The sequence below is a fragment of the Prenolepis imparis genome, unplaced genomic scaffold, assembly GCF_030444845.1.
Source record: "Prenolepis imparis isolate NDT839.2.m4 unplaced genomic scaffold, iyPreImpa1.0 SCAF_3, whole genome shotgun sequence".
In the NCBI taxonomy this organism is placed as follows: Eukaryota; Metazoa; Arthropoda; class Insecta; order Hymenoptera; family Formicidae; genus Prenolepis; species Prenolepis imparis.
In genome coordinates, this window is record NW_028141161.1 from 9,366,694 (window position 1) to 9,387,417 (window position 20,724).

At 39.1% G+C, this 20,724-nt stretch overlaps 1 protein-coding gene across 3 annotated transcripts in view; it reads left to right on the forward strand.

Moving 5' to 3' along the window:
- Positions 1–20,461, forward strand: part of LOC145934537 (uncharacterized) — a 211,333-nt gene extending 190,872 nt beyond the window's left edge. For all 3 annotated transcript variants that reach the window (XM_083035044.1, XM_083035043.1, XM_083035045.1), the window contains 10 exons: positions 6,209–6,274; positions 10,597–10,893; positions 11,104–11,465; positions 11,733–12,032; positions 13,732–13,872; positions 14,081–14,264; positions 14,346–14,639; positions 14,800–15,386; positions 15,566–16,081; positions 16,216–20,461. In XM_083035044.1, the coding sequence (XP_082891170.1) occupies positions 6,209–6,274; positions 10,597–10,893; positions 11,104–11,465; positions 11,733–12,032; positions 13,732–13,872; positions 14,081–14,264; positions 14,346–14,639; positions 14,800–15,386; positions 15,566–16,081; positions 16,216–16,533 (3,065 nt within the window). In that variant the 3' untranslated portion in view covers positions 16,534–20,461. The remainder of the gene's footprint in view (positions 1–6,208; positions 6,275–10,596; positions 10,894–11,103; positions 11,466–11,732; positions 12,033–13,731; positions 13,873–14,080; positions 14,265–14,345; positions 14,640–14,799; positions 15,387–15,565; positions 16,082–16,215) is intronic.
- The last annotated feature ends 263 nt before the right edge of the window (positions 20,462–20,724 follow it).

Here is a 20,724-nt window from a genome sequence, read left to right on the forward strand (position 1 = left end):
TATTTATCATCTGCATTTCTCTGTTGTTCATTTCTTTTTATCATTATTCTTTTTTACCTAATATATTTTAATTTTTCTGTATTTAATTTGTAATTACTTTATATACATTTTAATGTTTGATTATATATTTTTTATTTTTGTTTGAAGGAATTTTCTTCATCTTTCTGTCATTATTATTTGTACGATTCTTAGAAGCTTAGTCGAATACAAATAAATTAATATAATCTTTTTTAAATTTACGATGTCTATATATCCACGAGACGCGAATAGGAAATAACGCACAGGAATGTCAATTAAATATAAATATGGGATAATGAGCGGAATATGAAGTGTGACGAACGTCAAACGGACGCCATCGAGAATTCGTCACAACGAATATTCACGGTTAAGCCTTCGCAGGCCTTCCCCGCGCTTTGACGTAAATGCACAGGCGTGCACTCTTCGTTCAATTGTGCGTGGGGAAACAATAGCGGGAAACGCGCCACTCTGAAAAATTCAAATGATTGCGCGATAAATTCATCGAACAATTCTAATTAGTATTCTCGCGATGGCGAATCAGCCATATCAATGTGCCAGCCAGTAAAAATTTTACATTTGTCGATTGTATGATTCGCATTTGTGAAAGGAAGAGACAAATGACAAATGATTGAAAATTTTTTTAAATTACATATACGTTAATGTAAAAAATGACAATTTTATACTTTTTTTTATTGAACGTGTAAACTAAGCTTTTCCGAAATCACGCGCGTTTTCAGAAGACAGTTTGGTCTCTGAGGGAATAACAGAAGATCAAAATAGTTTTTCTAGAAAAATTACAATGTCTCCATCTAGAGTTTCGCAATCATGTTGATAAAGTGGACTGTTATTTGGGGAATGGAATATTCCATGGGGCCGGTCGTGAGATGTGTGTTTACGCAGCTCATCTTCCGAAAATCACGTAGGCGTGGAGGAACAGGAGCGAGGGGGAGGGCTTTCGGTTACTATTTTGAAAAAAAAGTGTCACATTATGCCTTGTCTAAGAGGAAGACGCGAGGAAAAAAAATAGGGATCGCGCGCGATAAAGCGTGAAGATGTGAGTGGAATTAGAAGATCGAAGACCGTAAAGCGGTGGACAAGAGAGATAAGCGATTGCGCGAGGAAGGGAGAACCGAGAGGGTGACAGAGAGAGGAGAGAGAACACGACAAGACAACTTCTCTCGCGATCTCCGGGCTCGCAGGCTTTATTTATACCCAAAGCTGCCGTATTATTGGATCACCCCCGCCTGACACGTAAACGTGTCTTATGCGGGCTTACGTAGTCCGCCTTTCTATTTCGTGAATGCCCGACTTCTATCCATCTACTCGGTGTCTCGAAAACATGTGATTCTATAAAAATATATCTAATGATTGTAATCTCTTATAGCCCTTAGAATTTTTCCAAGGATAATGAAATCTTTTGGAGTACCGTGTCTCGGTAAACGGTAAACACTAAACTTAATCGAGTGTATGGCGTACGTAAGACTCGAGTTCAAAATTGCCATGACAATTCATGATTGCCTAGCGTTTACTGCATCGTATCTACGTGTATTGCGAAAGCTTTCAACATTCATAGACCTTTGCACCCAATACCGTCCGAAGGATAATTTCTATTTGCGCATTACAAGAGTTGTCATCCTATTAGGATGCAATATCTTGCGGTCATAGAGGTCTTTCCAATAAACGCGTCACGATTTACCGTATCCGTAGCATGACACATACTCCCGAATATTCATGGATGTACGTTTCTACAGCGTATCGATCTGATAATTCCTTCTTAGGCGCCGTAAATTGTTCCATTAGCCGGAACGCAATATCTTCCGGTTAGAGACGAGACCTTCCCGGTAAATGTGCATCGCGATAAACGTATGCGTTTTAGCGTCGCGTTTTATGCGTTTTCTTGCGACACAAGTCACAGGGGCACGCGAGGATGTGTCGATGAACAGATGGTGGAACGCGGCGGCAATTTGTCGAATTGGCTTAAGGATAAGACCGAAAATTGGGGTCAAAATAGTAGTAGCGAACGTAGAGACGAATTCACGAGGGCTAATATTTATGAGATTGCCGAAGGAATCCGGTGTCTTCCGGAATTCTTTAACGTCGCGCTTAAGATTCCAGAGGCCTCTTGATTTATTTGCCGATCGTCATAAAGTCGTCGTGTAAGAAACGCGTTAGCGAGATGATCGTAAAACCGACGACAACTTTCGATGACATTTATAGATACATTCGTAAATCTAAATAATAACATCTTGCATTAAATATCGATTGCAGACGTAACTTGCTGTGTATTTCGACAACCTTATCTTTTGTCCTGATGAGAAAAAATGTTTATCTTTCAATCAATTGTATAAAGAATTTAAGAAAAAATAAAATCACAAAATATAGGTTTTTCTAATTATCTGAGATATTAGATATTATCCCTACGATTATTAGCCACCCGTTAAATTAGCACGATGGTTCATAGGAGCGAGATGTGTCGCGAAGCGAGAATCAAAGTGGCAAAGGCTGTAGTTGGATGCGCGTTGAGGATAATCGCCTCTCAGGAATGCACGGCGCAAATCTGCATTCTATGGATGGCGCGAATACTTGCGGCGGCGCGTGGTTCCCATATCTCTCTTGCGCATCCGGAAATTTATAGCAATTAACACAAGTTCGCGAGCCAATGCGTGGGAGAGTCCGGAGTAGTTGGTTATGAATTTAGTTCGAAATACGCACCTATCGATGCATTTGCATCCACGTGGCCATCACGCAAAGCGCTCGCATAAGTAGATACATTGTACGTTTCGCACAAATCGATGAAATACGTACGTGCAGAAAGTGATAACCGTAATATTGATACGATGTTACACAGTTGTAAGTTTTATTGCAATCGTAAAACGACGTGAGATTTATCGTGTTGACTGTGTAAACATTTGGAAATACTGAAATATGATAGATGCAATGCCTCGGCCAATATATGCATTCATCACTTGCATATATTTTTACACGCAAGCTCCACGTAAATAATAACAGTTGCTTCAGATTGATGGAAATATTATAATTAAAAAAAAACATATAACATTCATCAATATTTTGAAAATTTTTTAAATGTTTGAATAATAAGTTTGTCTCACACATTTCATGAGGAAATGAGAGAGAGAGGCGGACATTAACATTAGTCGTTTCAAAATATTTTACTGCTTTTCTCGTTGGATGGCACAAGATGATTAGCTTCAACTTTATTGCTTTGAATATCTTTTACAATCTATTTATATAGATCGCGGAATAGTTATTTCAGAGTTAGACTGTCCATTCATCTTTTTCAGATACACGTAATTAATTGCAACATATTAAAACCGAATTTTGCACATAACTTTGGGAATGCTCGACCCTGCGGGGTTAAGAAATTAGCCGCGTAGCGCGGTTTGGTGAGGCGAAACAACGACGGAAGCTTCCAGAAATGCGAAACACGGTGGGAATTTCTCCGTTAAGCGCGATCGAGCCACGCGAACCACGAAGTCGTAACCTGCCATGCCACCAGCTACACGGCACAACTATGCACGTGCGCTGAGAGAGAGAGAGAGAGGCTCTCGTGACGCTGCGTTTGGTCCAGCGTATCTCTCGGTAGCCAGCTTCGCTCTGGTCGTTAGCATCTATCTTCTCCGCGTCTGTTATCCTCCCTCTGGTGCTTCCACTTAACTCTGCTGTGCCCTGCTTTGTTTCACTCGTCAGGAGGATTTTCAATCTATCCGAATCTTCATTAATCCTTCTTTGATTACATGATCGAAAATTAAAATCAAAACTACAAAATGAAATATTTAAATTTCTCAAGAGTTTCGAACTTGTAGAGAAGTTCTGAAATTTTTAGAAAATTTGACACGCGTATGAATATTAAATATTATTTTTGGGAATTGTATTTTTACTATAAACATATATTTCAAGGTTTTTTATTACATCAGATACTCTAGTATATAACTCATAAAACGCGGTCATAATTGCAACATTGCGGAGTAAAGTCGATTGTCCATAAAGAGCAGCGATATTATTACGACATATGTTGCTGAGCTTGCGTCGTCGTCGTGTTATTAAGAGACTAGGTAAAGTTGAGCCGGCAAACTTATTATTATTGGTTTCGTATTGGTAATCGAACGACCTAATTTAATTCGACAGCACGGAATTGCTAATTAGCGCGAATTATTATGATTACGATAATCGAGCGGAACACGCCGATTCGAAATCTCGCTCGAAGAGACTCGAATTATTATGACCGCGGATACAAGGTGCAAGTAAACATTCTACAATCTTATCGACGCGCTTTAATCGCGATAGTTTTATCTCTTAACGAGCATACCTGATCCCCCTTATCGATCCGGGAAATCATACTTGGAACGTACATAGTTGTGTGTAGTTGCATACTTCGAAGCTTGTACAAAGGGAAGCACTGGCGTTTCATAGAGATTAAAATTTTAAATATTTAAAAGGTCACGTCTGCACGCGAATGCATTTGAGGAGAAGAGGGAAATAGGAAAATATAACTTCAATCCCGGAATAGTTCCCAAACAAACAAAATAAAACAGAGCGAGATAAGAATACAAGAAAAAATAAAATCCTCTTTAGAAAGCGAAAGAAAAACTACGAGACGTTGGAAATAGATGTTAACGACCATGATGGCACTAACTAGCAAGAGAAGAGGATGAAGGACCGAATTTCGTGATAATTTCGTTTTTCTTGATACATATGTTGTTTATGTGAGCGTGAAATATATTATAATATGTCAGCTACAATAGATCACTTTGTAGCGAGTCTCATTTACAGCATCGCGGATTCGTGTTATACGATGCCAATGTACAATATTATTAAAGCATATTTCAATCTCGAAGCAGTTGTAATTTAACTGAAACTATGCGACGAATTAAATCACGTTCCTCTGGTGACAAGAAGGATACCATCTTTCACGTTCAATGACTTTATTTATTACTACCAATAATTATTATTCACCGATATACACAATTGGTGCACAAAAAAAAATTTACAACATTATTGTATAATTTTCGCCAAATATCGCGACGATTGCGACTGTTTTCAAAGACGTGAAAGATCGAGAGAGAACTGCCAATGTGTAACGTTTGTTGACGATTCGAGAGGAATCTGAACCCTGTTACGAATCCAGCAGCAGCAGCAATCGGCGCATAAAGTAGCGAATCTCACCGCGGATGAGCCATTATGCTCAAAGGCAGTGCGCCAGGCATTTCGCCGGGATATTGGCCGCTTTGAATTCAGATTGCGCGGCCATGCGGTCTCCGCGTTTTTGTTCTTCCTCTTTCGCAGACAATTTATGCAATCTGGCCCGCGTCGTACGCGTATTTATAACCGCCGGCCCTTTGTGTGTTAATTCTGTACTTGTGTGTTACTTGAGTATCTCTGATCCTGCAAAACCCGCGCATTTCTTCGACTTTTGATCCTTGCTGCATATTCGCGGTTCTTTATATCCACATTTATTAATTGAGAAATGTTAAATTAAAAATATAGCACGATTGTATTAACTAGAAACTAGAAACTTTATTTTAAATTATTTTTCGTTAAAATATACGAGAGAAAAATTAATGTCATAAAATACATATAACAAAATATATATTTCAAGCTGTAAGTTTATCAGCATTTTAAAGATATCCTAAAAGAGATTTTTATTTATGATACTTATAATTATGTTTATATATCGATTATATTATTATTTCAATATATTTATTAATCAAACGCAATAATGAAGTCAGGTCTTCCTTTAATTGCATCAACTTGTTAGAAAAATGTGAAAACATATAACTGTCATCGCTCTTTAAAAGGACCAGAAAGACATGTTACGGTATGCGTAAGGAAAAAATCCAACAGAAAAAAAAAATCTACGCCGAGTTAGGGCGAATGATCGACTTTGATCTCCGTGATTTTTATAGAAGCACCTCGCGTCGCGCGGTTTGATATTTTGCGGCTGTCGCGACTCTTCGGCGGAAATCCCACAAAAATTGGAGCGTCGAGAGACGGGAAGATTTCGCGAACGGCTTCCCCGTCCGCCGATGTCTCGCCGAAGTGCAATGCACTCGTTCAAATAAAAGTTCCACGAAGCGATGGAGGAGGCCGCTCTTTCGAATTGGCCCCTAATTTCTTCCCCATAACTAAGGAGGTGCACTTTATGACCGGCGGCTCGCTTTTTCTGTTGCAGCGTTGAAGGTGAAGCTCATGCTGAGGCGACCCATCAATCAGCTGGTTGCGCAAGGCATCATGCCATGTAAGTATTGATCCGTTTGTTTATTACACAATTTACATTTTTTATTTTTTTTTCTCGTGCACCGCGGAAAATTGCACTTAGTAGGACTCGAGGCTGTTAAATCTTTGTCGATGCTGCGATGGTTGCCATCTACGCTGCTATCATTACATAGACCCGTTACTAATCATTGCCGGCCAGTCTCCGCACTCTTAAAAACATTTTCGTTCGGATAGATTGATGCATGCACGAGTCAATTTACCGAGCCTTTAATTATAACCCAGGAATTATATAAAAAGTAAAACTCTGATATCTAGGACACTTGTAGATTGTGATAAATTGCTTCGCAACGATTAAAGAAATTGATCATTATCGATCGTTTTTTTTTTAGAAGTAAAACGAATTGGATCTCTTCCGAGTCAATTAATCTTGTAATAATTAAATTGATCACAAGTTGACTTTCCTACTAAAATAACAGCTGCAAGAGTGTTCTCTCGCTCCTTTATAACACATGCCGTTTCCGCAATAAACGATTCAATCATTCTTCTTTATCGTATCGTGGGATGAGCTAAGTTCTCGCGGATGCGAGGTAAATGAAAAAGCAAAAGTAAAAACACTTCGCGCGACACGCTTCGTCGTCTTTCGCTCCCCGAAGCGATCAACGGTATAAGAGTAGCAGTTTCTAGTTGCCCGGTAGATTTACGATGGGTACCAAATGTTTACCAGAACGAGAGCACTGGCATCCAGTAATTATTTGGGTCACACCCTAAAATATTGCTCTTGTTACCGTCCGCGCGCCGGCGCGTTTTATAGCGCCCCGGCATATATTGCCGGACTGATGAAAATACGCACTTTGATAGGCCTCGTTCGTCTTTATGCGCATCCGTGTGTATATGCATTTCCATACTGTGCGAGATTCATTCATTTATAACCCCTTGAAGAAGCTTTAAAGTCGCTTCATACGCATCTGCATTCAGAGGATAATAGTCGCTTTCGCGGAAAACCGTCCAGAATTGTGTTATAAAGTTCCAGTTTCTTCCAGAAATCGATGCATTTCTGCGAAAAGTTTTTCGGAACCAAATTTCATTTATCGGTAGTCATTACTGCTATTTAAATTTTACTGTAATCTCTTATATAAAATTTTGTAAAATTTAAAACTTAATGACGAGCAATGGCTATTAAAATTTCATGTTATTAAAAACTTTTTTATCCTTTATACAATTTTTTAACAATATTATTTTATTTCAGATCTATAAGATCATATTACATGTGTGAATAATATAAAAAAAAAATAATAATTGCTCTATTCTAAATTACATATATTATTAAGGTGAAAACTTTTATGTATGAAAGATTACTCGTTAAATAGCTATAAATACTCAGTTGAATGAAATTATATATTAATGCGTTTACGACGATATTAATCTGTCTATATTAATTTATCTACGAAGTTTATTACTTCGCTCCGCAGCGAGATGTTTGCCAGATTGTATCACATCGTATCATCAAGTTCATCTCCGCATCGTCATACGCGTCGCGAAATATACAACGAGCGAATACAAATAGACCTACACAATTTGCTCCCGAGATGTCAATCGTCGTATAGAGGGAGAGAGAGAGAGATCACATTTTCGTATTTTATTTCCCAAATCTTGAGCTCACTCCAACCGCGGAAGACGACGTTTATTGCGGCAAATTAACGATGCTTCTCAGACACTTCATATGAGATTAGAATAGGCGTCGCAAGGACGTCAGACGTCTCGGAGCCTCTGAAATCTTGCGCTCAGAAGGGAACGAAATGACAGAGGTTTCGAAATGAAGAAGCGAGAACGCTGAATAGCACATATTCGCGAAATAAAAGATTTCAGTACTGTAAAGAAATATAAAAATGATAAATTTCATTAGATCGATCATATATATATATATATATATATATATATATATATATATATATATATATTATATATTTTTTTAAATACATATCCCTTTCCTTTCTAAAAAAAGGCATGTTATTGACATTGTTGTAGCTTTTTCGCGATGGTGATTGACTATCTCGATTCGCGTTGTGCGTTATATTCATAGCACCGAGCAGCTGTGATTGCGAGGGTTAGCAGTTTGACAGTTTGTCCAAAATAAAATTAAATAAAATAATATTGTTTTAAATAATATATTATATAATACTAATGTAAACTCGATTAATATTTTTGACAGTTATCAGCTGATTTCTGTCAAAAAGTATTAATCGCGGATAAAATATTATAACATATTATTTTACTTACAAAATATTATTATTTTAATTATAATAATATGTTGTAAATAATATAATATGTTATAATATATACTTATATAATACATACTTTGTCCGCAGCGATTAATATTTTTTGACAGAAATAAGCTGATAATTGTCAAAAATATTAATCGAATTTAAAGTATTAAAACATATTATTTAAAACATATTATTATTTTATTTAATTTTGTTTTGGACAAACTGTCAAACTGCTAACTCTCGCGATGACAGCCTCTCGATGCTATGAATATATCGCACCACGCAAATCGAGGCAGCTAATCATCAAGATCGCAAAAAGAGGCAACAATACTTGCGAGAATCGACTTAACATGCCTTTGTAGAAAAGGACTAGAATAACACAAGAGCACGCTACGCAAAATTCCTTGATTTTATGTTAAAAAGAATGATACAGAAATCAGCTGATAACTGTCAAAAAAAGATTAATCAAGTTTAAAGTATTATAACATTTTATTTAAAACATATTATTTTAATTTTTATAGCAATATTATTTTAAAATTTAATTAGCAAATTAACGCTTTTTAATCAGCTGATGTATGTCAAAAAATATTATTAAAGCGTTAATTTGCTAATTAAATTTTAAAATAATAATAGGTCATAAAATTTAAAATAGTGATATGTTGTAAATAATATATTATAATGTCTTCTCTGCGATTAATATTTTTTGACAGAAATCAGCTGATTAAAGATTTGCTAATTAATTTTTAAAATAAGAATATGTTATAAAAATTAAAATAATAATATGTTTTAAATAATATGTCATAATTCTCTAAACTCGATTAATATTTTTGATAGTTATCAGCTGATTTCTGTCAAAAAATATTAATCGCAAATAAGGCATTATAACATTATCTACAACATATTACTATTTTACATTTTATAACATATTCTTATTTTTAAAATTAATTAGCAAATTAACGCTTTAATCAGTTGATTTCTGTCAAGAAACATTAATAAAGCGTTAATTTGCCAATTAATTTTTAAAATAAGAATATGTTATAAAAATTAAAATAATATGTTTTAAATAAAATGTTATAATTCTTTAAACTCGATTAATATTTTCTAACAGTTATTAGCAGATTTCTGTCAAAAAATATTACTCAAGTTTAAATAAACTTTATATAAAAATATCATTCTTTTTTATATAAAATCGAGGAATGGCGCGCGCATAGCGATTGTGTTGTTTTAGTATATAATATTTAATATATATTTTATATACATATATGTAAATAGTTTATAATTATCTCGCACATATTTACAATACAATTTTCAGCGAAAAATCGCAGAAAAAAATTCTTTTTTTTTTTTTTATTTATTCTCGTATCTTCATAACAGTACTGTAAATTCTCTGTAATGAGTCGAAGAAGAAACGTTGCATCTCTCTCGCAAGGGAATTGCATTCGCGATTAATTTCGAAGCTGCTAAAAAAAACTCGCAACCGGGAGGGAAAGAGTCGCCGACGTGTCCTGTTGAAGATGGAAACTTACGGCACACACGATACGTTAAAATACCAGGGCGTGCTCGTGTATTTTCACATTTCCGTCGCTATACTGTGGCGACGAGGATCGTAGATGATGCGTACACGCACTTTTATTCCGCGCAAACGACAACGTCCGCGTCCGGAAATACATAGCAGTAGGAACACGCTTTGGGGATCATTTATTCGGCGACTTAATGGTGCTGAAGAATGCGAGGAGCGGAGGACGCGTCATGTTGACACCAAAACGGCGCCATGCATTTGAGAATCAAATTGATGCTTGCAATATGCTTGCGACATCGCGTTTCGAGAAATTGGGCATCTGCTTTCTTTTTTTTTATTTATTTTTATTTTTTAAGAAAATCCATTTGATCGAAATCTACTTGTTGAAAATTGCCATTAGAAATGATAGCCTCGAATAAGTCTCTGGGATTATCGATTAATGCGTTATTTGCGAAAAAAAAAGTTTGCGATGTACTAGCCATGCGTAAAATTAATCGCGTTAGGAAGAGCAAATAAAATACGATTTGAGAGACAAGGATCTTTTCCTTTTCGCACACGCAGCGTTGAAAACGCCACCGGCGTTTCACGAGCAACGGAAGCAGCTGGAGCGAGCGAAGACGGGCGATTTGCTAAAGGCAAAGATCCAGCAGAGACCGGGCAGGGACGAGCTCGTTCGACAGCACATCCTCGAAGATGTGGGTCACGTGGATCCGAGCCTGGCCGAGCGGCAGCGGATGCTGAAGAAGGCCAGGCTAGCCGATCATCTCAACGATCAGCTCAGTCATCGACCCGGCCCGCTTGAGCTCATCCAAAAGAATATCCTTCATACTGAAGAGCCCATCGAAAGGGCAGTCAAAGGTATCTCTATCTCGACAATCTTTACTAAAATAAAATTACGCGCGATACGATGATTTGATATTTAAAAAATGCAATATGTAAAAAGACTAACTAATATGTTTTATTAATTGCAATATAATGTTATGTCACACATTCAGAGTTGTATCAAGCATTTTGCAATCTTCTGTCAATTATCTTTTACGATTTTTCGCAATTAAATTCTTTCCCCAGAGGGTCACATTCCCTTCAAGGCCACTTGCGAGGGGCAAGTGACGAAGCCCCAGCATCCGGATCACTACATCACCTTCGAGGATGACTCTCAGAGCTCGGAGGGCGCGTCCTCGCCACAATTGGAGTCGCGGTCGTCAGATGTTCTGGAAACTGCGGCGGCCTCCGCGGGCATCGTCACAGTTTCCCTCAGCATCCCGACGACCGGCGGCGCCGTTGTGGTCTCGTCGACGTCCCCCGTGTTCCAACAGACGTCCACGGAATCGACGATACAAACCTTCGCCGATCTTTGCAACACTGTCGTAGGCACACAGCAGAGTCAACAACAACAAATTCATCAAGCTCAGCAGCATGCGGCTACACAGGTAAATTTGGAACAACAACGACAGATCCTTTATCCTGTTCGATTCATTGTGAAGGATATTATAGCGTTTTTCACACAACAGCAATTTGCTCAAGATTAATTTCTAAACATCTAAATGACAATAAAAGTGTAAATCGAGCGAAGATTGATTGCGACGATAATTCCAGTATATACTTAGGAAGTTGTCAACAATTACATCGATATAGCAATCTATATCGCCTATCTTGTGGAAATTGAAAAAAAAACTACCGGACCATCTCTCTTTTAGGCGAATCAGACGACGAATGGCCCGTCGACAACCCTCCTGCCATTGGCGCCGGCGCCGAGCCCGATGTCCCTGGGCTCGACCACGTCCAGCCTAAGCCCTCTGTCCAACATCTCGATAGCGTCGCCCCCGGCGCCGCCGCCGGCGGCGATCACCCCTCGGCCCCAGCCGAGCCCGATTGCCGCAGCCGCAGCCGTCACCACGTGCCAAAGGAGCGACGCCCCCGGTAAGGACAAGAACAGAAAGAAGTCAAAGAACAAGTGCCAGCCCAAGACCCGCACGATCAAATTCCACGAGTATAAAGTAAGTTCGCTTTCAATTTATTGTGTCAACATTTCGGCGGCGAGAACAACCGTGTCATTCTGTGTGACTTGCACAAACGAGAGCAATACGCGAAGACGTTCGCGCGTCTCATTTCTTTTCTTTTTTTTTTTTTTTTTTTTTTTATCGCTCAAAGAGCTGCAGAATGATACTGTGCGTTCTCGTCTCTGGAGATATATCGATTTTATTACGCGGAGCGCATTATGTCTTCAGAATGACCATTGAATCGCGATGAAAGTTATTAAGGGGTATTCTCGAAGAGCACCGAAATGTTTCTGGCATTGCTGTGTATGTGTGTGTGCGTGTTTCGTCTCGTGAAATTTTAAACATAATCCATGTTGCGTAATGACAAGCCTGATGAATCGAACATTTGCATACTCTTTTTTCATATCTTATATATAGATATTAATTCACAATCAATAATTTACAATAACACACTATTAAAAAATAAATAATAATTTCTATATCCTATATTCGGACTACAATTATGGTTTTATTTAATAATTAATTGGATAAAATGCTGATGTAAAGATTAGCGATTACTAATGAAATACAAGAAAATTAATATATTAATTAAATGTTATTAATTTTTATGAAAACAGTAGCGTATAAAAAAATTTCTCAACTTAAGCCACCTGCTTTGTATAAAATTCGAAGGGAAAAAAAATTTACCGGAAATTCCTCAGTCGCGATACATGGCTAAAACGCGACGGACGAGATGCAAAGTATCTTCTTCGATCTGAGGCACGGCCGAGAAGTGTATATACAGAGGCGCGCGATAATTATCGTGTACCCGGGACCGCCGGGTGGCACTACAAACTAGTTCTCGTGCGCAAAGGGTCCGGGCTAACGGAGAGCCGCATTTCGGCGTGGCAACGAGCAGAGCAAAAAGACGAGACGAGCAAAAAAAAACGCCGGCTCGAGAACAAGAAGATGAGAGAGGAAGGCGGCCGAGTAGGAAGAAGGCGAGGTAAAAACAAGTACGAAGCACGAACCGTGAATCTCGGCTGCGGTGGACCGCCGCAGTGGAAAGACCGGGGCCCGGAGGAACAGCCTCGAAGGAAGATCGTATCGGGCGATTAACTCTCGCGATCTTTCGAGAAAGGAAGACAGAGAGAGAGAGAGAGAGAAAGAGGGGGACCCACCTCGTTAGCTCTGAGTAATTCGAGCGCTAATTGCACCTAAGAGCGAGGAAGCCAGGGAGCGGCGAGAGCGGACCATCCGCGCGGGGATGGTTCCCTCCTCTCCTCCTGGACCCGATAGACCCCCGAGCCGAACCGAGCGGAACGGCCGAGTCGTCCAGGCCCAAAACACCCGAGATACTTGGCTTGGTCGGTGTGAAAGCGAGCCGGGAATGGGCGTGCAAATGAGGGCGCAGAAAACATCTTGATGTATCATTTATCATTCGGCGCGGACCTGAACCGAAGCTACGTCACCTATCTCCGTCTCCTCTTCGCGATGCACTGGGAACACCAGACGGTGATGTCAGGAAAAGTATCTCAAATCTGTTGACGGGGCGTGAGTAGCGAGTTACGTAAAAGCGAGATGCACAAAGGGTTTATTCTTCGGGAGTTTTGTAAGTCGTCACGATTACTCGATCGTCAAGCGAACGAATGGTCAAATGCGCGTTGCGTTTTTACGTTTTCTTCGTGGTATAACACAATTCGACTTTTTGCTACAGGGTCCGCCAAACGCGCAGAAGACGCCGGTGTCGTCTAATACTTCCGGCCTTGGCGCCACGCCACCCGGTGAAACCAGTTACGAGCTGCTCCTGCAGCAGCAACAGCTGTTTCTCCAATGGCAGCTCGAATGGCAACACAAGGTATAGACGCACGCAACAATTAAAAATTTTATATTTATCTCACGATTGCGAGTTTTTCGTACAGAAGTATTTCATCATCTTATATTGTTGTTGAAGAGCCTTTGAAGAATTTTCCAAAATCACTTTTTAAGTATATTAAATTTGACGCAAAACGAATATTCTATTGACGAGGATGCAAGATTAAAGCATCATCTTTTTTGTTTTACAGTATCCACAGATTATCTTGCCAGCCGCGCAGAAACCGCTGTCGCTCACAAATAGTGGTGCAAGTGACGCTGGTAGCGTAAGCGGAAGCAGTGCGAACGCTGCCAGTCCAGCTCCTTCGAATTCTTCGAACAATCCTTCGGAGCAGCCTCCGTTGAGGCCCCTGGGCAAATTGGAGGACATGAAAGGTACCAAAATCACATCACTAATACGAGAAAAATTCGCCACGAAGAGCAGAAAGAAAATGATTTCGCACATCGCATTCGCAGTGAGCGATCTCAAGGTGGAATTGAAACGACGAAACTTGCCGGTGTCGGGACCGAAACCGCAATTGATCGAGCGATTGAAGCCTTTCACGGAATCATCTAGTAGCAACTCGATTTCCAACGGACCACACGTGACGCATATGGGTCACATCTTGATGGATACACCTGGCCCGATGGCGACGGACGAGTCCAGCTCTCAGGTCAAGAGTCCGAGTTGTATCGTGAAGGACGAGCCAAATAGTCCACGAACAGCCTCGCCTCACAGTAGCGAGCACGATGATCCATTGAGTCCGCCAGGTAAAAAAACGTCATCTGAATACTTCTTTATTGTATTAAACGCCACTTTAAGTTTTTGATGCGCGAACGAAAGAGAAAGACAATGAGACTTTTGAGCGAAGCTGTTAATTCGAGAGACAGCACACACGTGGATGTTTTTACGACGCAGTTCCTGTTTCAGGAGATGATATCATCAAGGTGCAAAGGAGACGGATAGAGGAGTTACAGCGTGAACTGTATAAGTCTCAGCAGCAGCTCCATCAGATCCGCCAGACCCAGCCAGCCACGGTGCGCGCCGAGAAGTTGGTTCTCCAACAACATATACAGAACAAGATGCAACAGCAACAGCTACAATTACATTTGCAACAGCTTCAACATCTACAACAGCAGCAACAGCAGCAGCAGCAGCAGCAGCAGAATCAACAACAGTCGCAGCAGCAAACACAACAACAAGCCACGCTCCAACAACTCAATGCAAAGGCGAATCTCGCGGCCTTTTTACAGACACAGCCGAACAATGCGACCGCCATTCTCGATTCCGCGACACTAACCGCGATCAATAACAAGAAGAATCAGTCCAAGAATAGCACTACTGTTCAAATACCTACAGCGATCGTTTTGAATCTGGCAAAGCCGACCAAACTGAACGGCTCGCTACTGGGTGCTCTCGTGGCGCAGGCACAAGCTCAACAACAGCAAACAACTACTACCTCTGATGACAGTAAGCTACCGCCACCGCAATACGACGAAGCCGCTAAGTTGCTTAAGGTGAGTACAATGATTTTCAATTATAATATTGCAAGATTTTGTTATAGAATAAATTTATATTAGTGTTTTAATTTAGATAGTGTTTTAATTTATATTAAAAAGTTGTAGCTCTCTCTCTCATAACTTTTGGAATATCATAAACATATAGTCTTGCAATTATGCATATTTTATTTATATAGGTCAAAATAGAGCCGGTCCAGAAAAGTCACATAAAGAGTCAAGTAGTCGATGACGTCTTAGAGATTCTCATTAAGAATGGCGAATTACCGCCAAGTGCCGCGCAAGATCCGGCTACTCCTACGACTCCGAATCGTCAGCTACAACAAAATCTGGTCTTTACCGCGCCGGCGGACAGTCCAACTCAATCGTTGGTCTTCACGGCCGCCAGCCCAATGAGTCCGATCAGTCCGATACCGATGGAAGTATCTCAGAGCGGTTGTCCGAGTCCATCGACACCGACACCGCCGCCGCCACCGCCATTACCACTAACGGCATTTTCTATTCAATTACCCAATGCGTTGCAACAGTTGCAACAGCAGGAGGAGATCTCGGCTTTCAGCACGGATCTCTTGACTACCGAGGCCGAGATGGATACCGCAATGTTGCTGAGTCCTCAATCGACGCAACAAGCATCCCCGGACCCTCAACCGCCACAAGAAGTGACTTCTTCGGACAACGCAAATTTGGATCTCAAAGTAAGCCTTCCTTTGTAGGAAGAAATCTTTTTGAGAATAAAGTTATTTTCTAACGTATTAATTAAAATAATATATAATATGATTATCGAAAATGAACATAGCGCTGTTATTAAAATTGATATTTTATTCTTCAGGAACTAGGATTGGATTTGGAAACGTTGGATCCGATGGACTTTGTCCAACTAGATTGCGACATGCCAATGGATATGGACGATCCCGATTGGCTGGATTCCCTGATGCCACAATCACCCCCAACTTCTACAACATTATCGTCATCTAACCATCAATCTACCATACCGTCGATCAGTCTCTCGTCCGCCACGGATATCTATGATCCGCTCTTAGGCAGCAATCAATACTCCTTTGATCTCTTTAACATGGAAGACTCCGACTTCAAAATGTCGTCCGACTTATCTTCAATGACGTGGGACAAAGTAGACTTCGCGACCTAGCCCGAGATACTCTCTCGTAATTCGGCGTTATGTACTTAATCTTCGGTAAGCAATCAAAAAAATATAATTCGAGAGAACGAGACACAGGGATGCGGACAGTCAGATTATTATATTGCCATTTGGTCGGATCTATATACGGTGCATTTTATATAAATCGTTTCGCGACATCCCTCTTTACCTCTGATGCATCTTGTGACAAGCATATCGACGTTACATCGAATATGTACTTATATGCGCGCATCGAGACGAAAAGTGTTTCAGCACGTTTTTTATTAATTGGGTGTTGAAGACATAATCATACTGCTGAAAGAGATAGATATTGTAATCGTACGCGATCGTAATTATAACAAACAAGAACGAGAAGAGTATCGAAATATGGACCAGTCCTCACAGTAATTTGACGCGCGTATTGCCGCGCATTCTTCCTCGATAAATAATGATTAATTAATTATACGTCGTTCGATCAATAAACGATCGTTCCGTAAGAAAAAATAATATCTGATAAATGCTTAAAATGAGCTTTTTGAGTGTTTTCTTTCTTGCATTCATGCGAATTAAAATCCTCGATTAAATAGCAATGTGCAGGAATCAGAATGCGGTGAACGCTCCTATATATTAAAGAGAAAAAGAACAATAGTTCCGGAAACAATTGCGATACTTTCAAAATTCTCCAAAGAATCAGCTTATATGATACGTTTTTAAGCTAGTTTTTACTGTCCAGTCGTGTGTTGCTTGAATTTTAATAACAGCGAAAAATAGCGTGTGTGTCAAACAAAAGAAGACGAGAAACACTGCGTATATATAATCTTCTCGAATAAACCCCCTCATACCGTAAATCGCTCTATCCTCCGCTCTCCCTTTTAATTGTAATCGATCGTAACATAACCGCATAATTATATATAATTACAGAATCTAATATAATACAATAGTAATAATAATTATTGTGTAAAAGTATACATATATATGCATATATATATGTATACACATATGTAAAATATATTTCTATATATGCGCTTGACGTCTGCGAATCGAGTAACATTCGGATACGCGAATTCGAGGATCTTTCAGCGCAGCTATAAATATTTTCTAAGCCACAGAGCATGTGATGTTAGGAATTATTGCGTATTTTAATCGATAATCATTAAAATAATAAAGATGAGAGAGAAATCATGGAGAAAGGCTGCGCGCGAACGAGCTGCACAATCGTGCCACGGAATCGGTTGCCACGGCGCGGTCCTTCGATACTTCTCCCGCGACTAATTAATAATTAATCTTTTTGATTTTGTGACATTCCATGTTTCCAAACTACGAACAGAAGAGAGATCAAAGCCACGCGTGTCGCGAGCCGCAACTATTATCGCATATTAAGCGAGCGCTATATTAATCGAGGGATCTCGTTTCAGGAATGTTGTGTCGGGCGATAGTTAAACTCTGTGAAACTCTGTCGTCGTGCATATTTCTGAAAAGTTCTTCGGAGACCAAGCGGCTTCGCGCGTCGACGTAACGACGAAGGACCGCGCCGGCGAGCTCGGTTATAAAAGAAAGAGTGTGTGTGTGTGTGTGTGTGTGTGTGTGTGTGTGTGTGTTAATGTGTTACAAAGAGCGCGAGTGCTTGCCTGAGAGATAGAGAATCTTAGATTAATTGCAACATGAAAGAAAAAATTGTAACATTCGCATGATAAATTAATTTTCTTTGGAAAAAATATTCAAATGTTTATCTATAATGTATGAAAAATATCTGGAAATATTTTAATAATGCGAAATTAATATTTTCTTCTCTTATTTCTTATTTTAGATATTTTTTATCTTAACATTTTTATTAGTTCTAATATTTTAAAATATCGAATATGTTGAAATTTTATTAAAATGTTACAAACGACTGCAGGTTTTCTTGTATGTATGTATGTATGTATGTATGTGTGTGTGTGTGTGTGTGTGTGTGTGTGTGTGTGTGTGTGTGTGTGTGTGTGTGTGTGTGTGTGTGTGTGTGTGTGTGTGTGTGTGTATGGTGTGTGTGATATGTATTAATGCTTATGGACAGCGATGGTGCTAATCGAAACCCCAATTACACACTGCGATCGACTCTTCGAAAAACGTCGCGGTTGTAGTTTTTGGAAAGTCCTAACGTAACGTTCCGAGTTTTCCTCGCGACGAATGTGCCTCGAAATGTCAATTCCCGGCGAGCTTTTTAGTTCCATGCGGAACTGATATTGTTTAAGTAGATGAAAAGAGAGAAAGAGAGTGAGAGAGAATATTGTATTCAAGTTGTTAGTTTCGAATGAGAGAATATTATCGAGGTCTGTTTCCGCAGTCTCATTAGTAAAACGGCACATCGGCCCGCGATCATCATCACTTCCTCTTCTCGTGTTCACCAGAGAAGCAGCAAAAGAAAAAATAATGCAACATTCCAAACATATTCATGCTCCACGGAGAATCCTCAAGATCTCGAGGTACTGCCATGTTCCGTGTGCTCGATAGAAAGATGAAAAACGCGATGGAAGAACATGCATCGTAATGCACCGTTGAATTCGTCGTGACACGTGCAGAAGTAATTAAGCCGGAACTCAGTGCATTTAATTAGGAACCGGTTTGCCTTTCCTCCTCCTCTAGAACTCTTTTGACTTTTAGTGCCGGTCGCAGAAACGTTTCTTTTTTTTCTTTTTTTATCAGATAAGCGAATTCGATTCCGCAAACGTTATGAATTTCATAGCCCACTAGAGATTAATCGTGCCAATGGAATCGAGATGTACCGATATAGTATAGTATTCTTTTAAAAATATCGGTATTTTTTTTTCGTATCAAGCTATTAATCAATTTGCAATGCTGTCGATTCTTCGTAAAAGACCGCTTGTAATCGCGTTTTACTAACATTTGCATTTAACGTCTCGCTTTCGAGTCGCTTTCTTCCGCCATTGTCTGAAGCTTTTAATCCTGAATCGTATCGTTAAAGTTTTTAAGCTTCCAAATTAATGATATTTTTGAAAACGACAAGTTTAATATGGCCTGAAACAGCGATGTCTGTCAAAGCAAACGGAACATGGCATTCGGGGTGAACAATAAAGGTGCCAAAAAATGAATATCCCTTGTTATTAGCGTCACTTAGAAAATCGTCATACGTCTCACCATCCCTTGCCATGACAATAAAAGTTTTATTGTTCTGTAAAATATTGTATATATATATACTTAAAAAAATATTAAGAAGAGAGAGCTAATGTATGCGCACGCGTGTGTATGTGTATGTATGAATATGTGCATTTTATGCAGAGGCGAGCTTGACGAATTTATATAGGACAATCGAAAGACGATCATAAAATAAAAGATCAGATTATCGTAAAAAGTCGCGTCTCTCCACTTTATCGATTTCGCATCGCAGCGTGCATCATGCTTAACGTTGCAATCGCGTAATTATTTCAATTACAAGTCGTTCATCATGATTTTGCCGATGATTGATTGATCGATCTGTCAGGCTGTGCGAGAATCTGTTAGTCTGTCGTGTGTAGTAGTGCGTCTGCGGCGTATGTGCGTATACGTGTGAATAAAATGAATCTTTATAACTTGCGAGAGCAACCCAGGACGAAATAAACGCAGCCAAGTGTAAAGCACATAAACCGATCGCAACTATACATATATGCAGAGCTTCATCGAGTATATATTAATGAATCGCGCGATTGCATCAAGAGGAAAGAAATATAATAGTGTCGCATGTGAACACACATTTTATACGCGCATTGCAAGAAGAAGAAGATGGTATACATAAGTATTTTGTTATTAAAAGTATCATTGAATTTATTGTAATGAGATATACTCTTAAGTAACGATCACGTAATTATTGCTAGAGAGAGTGTTATTTATTTTTATTTGTTGCGAATTTATCGATTGCCTTCCATTTGAGTAAAATAAATAAATACAACAAAGTTATTCGCTAAAACTTGTTATACTTACTTCTATTCTTTCATCCTTTTATATTATCGTTGTAAGAATCGTACAAAAAACAATGTATTAAAGAAAGAAGCAAGATAATCAAAGAGAAAGAGCAAGGAAATGGCACAAATTAAAATTCATGGATTATTCCTATATTCTTGGAATTTTATTTCTTCATTTTATGAATTGTATATATATTGTCTCTTTGCTAGTTATATTTTTCTAATACTTTTCGTTTAGTCTAATATTTTTACGTTTAGTTTACCTAAT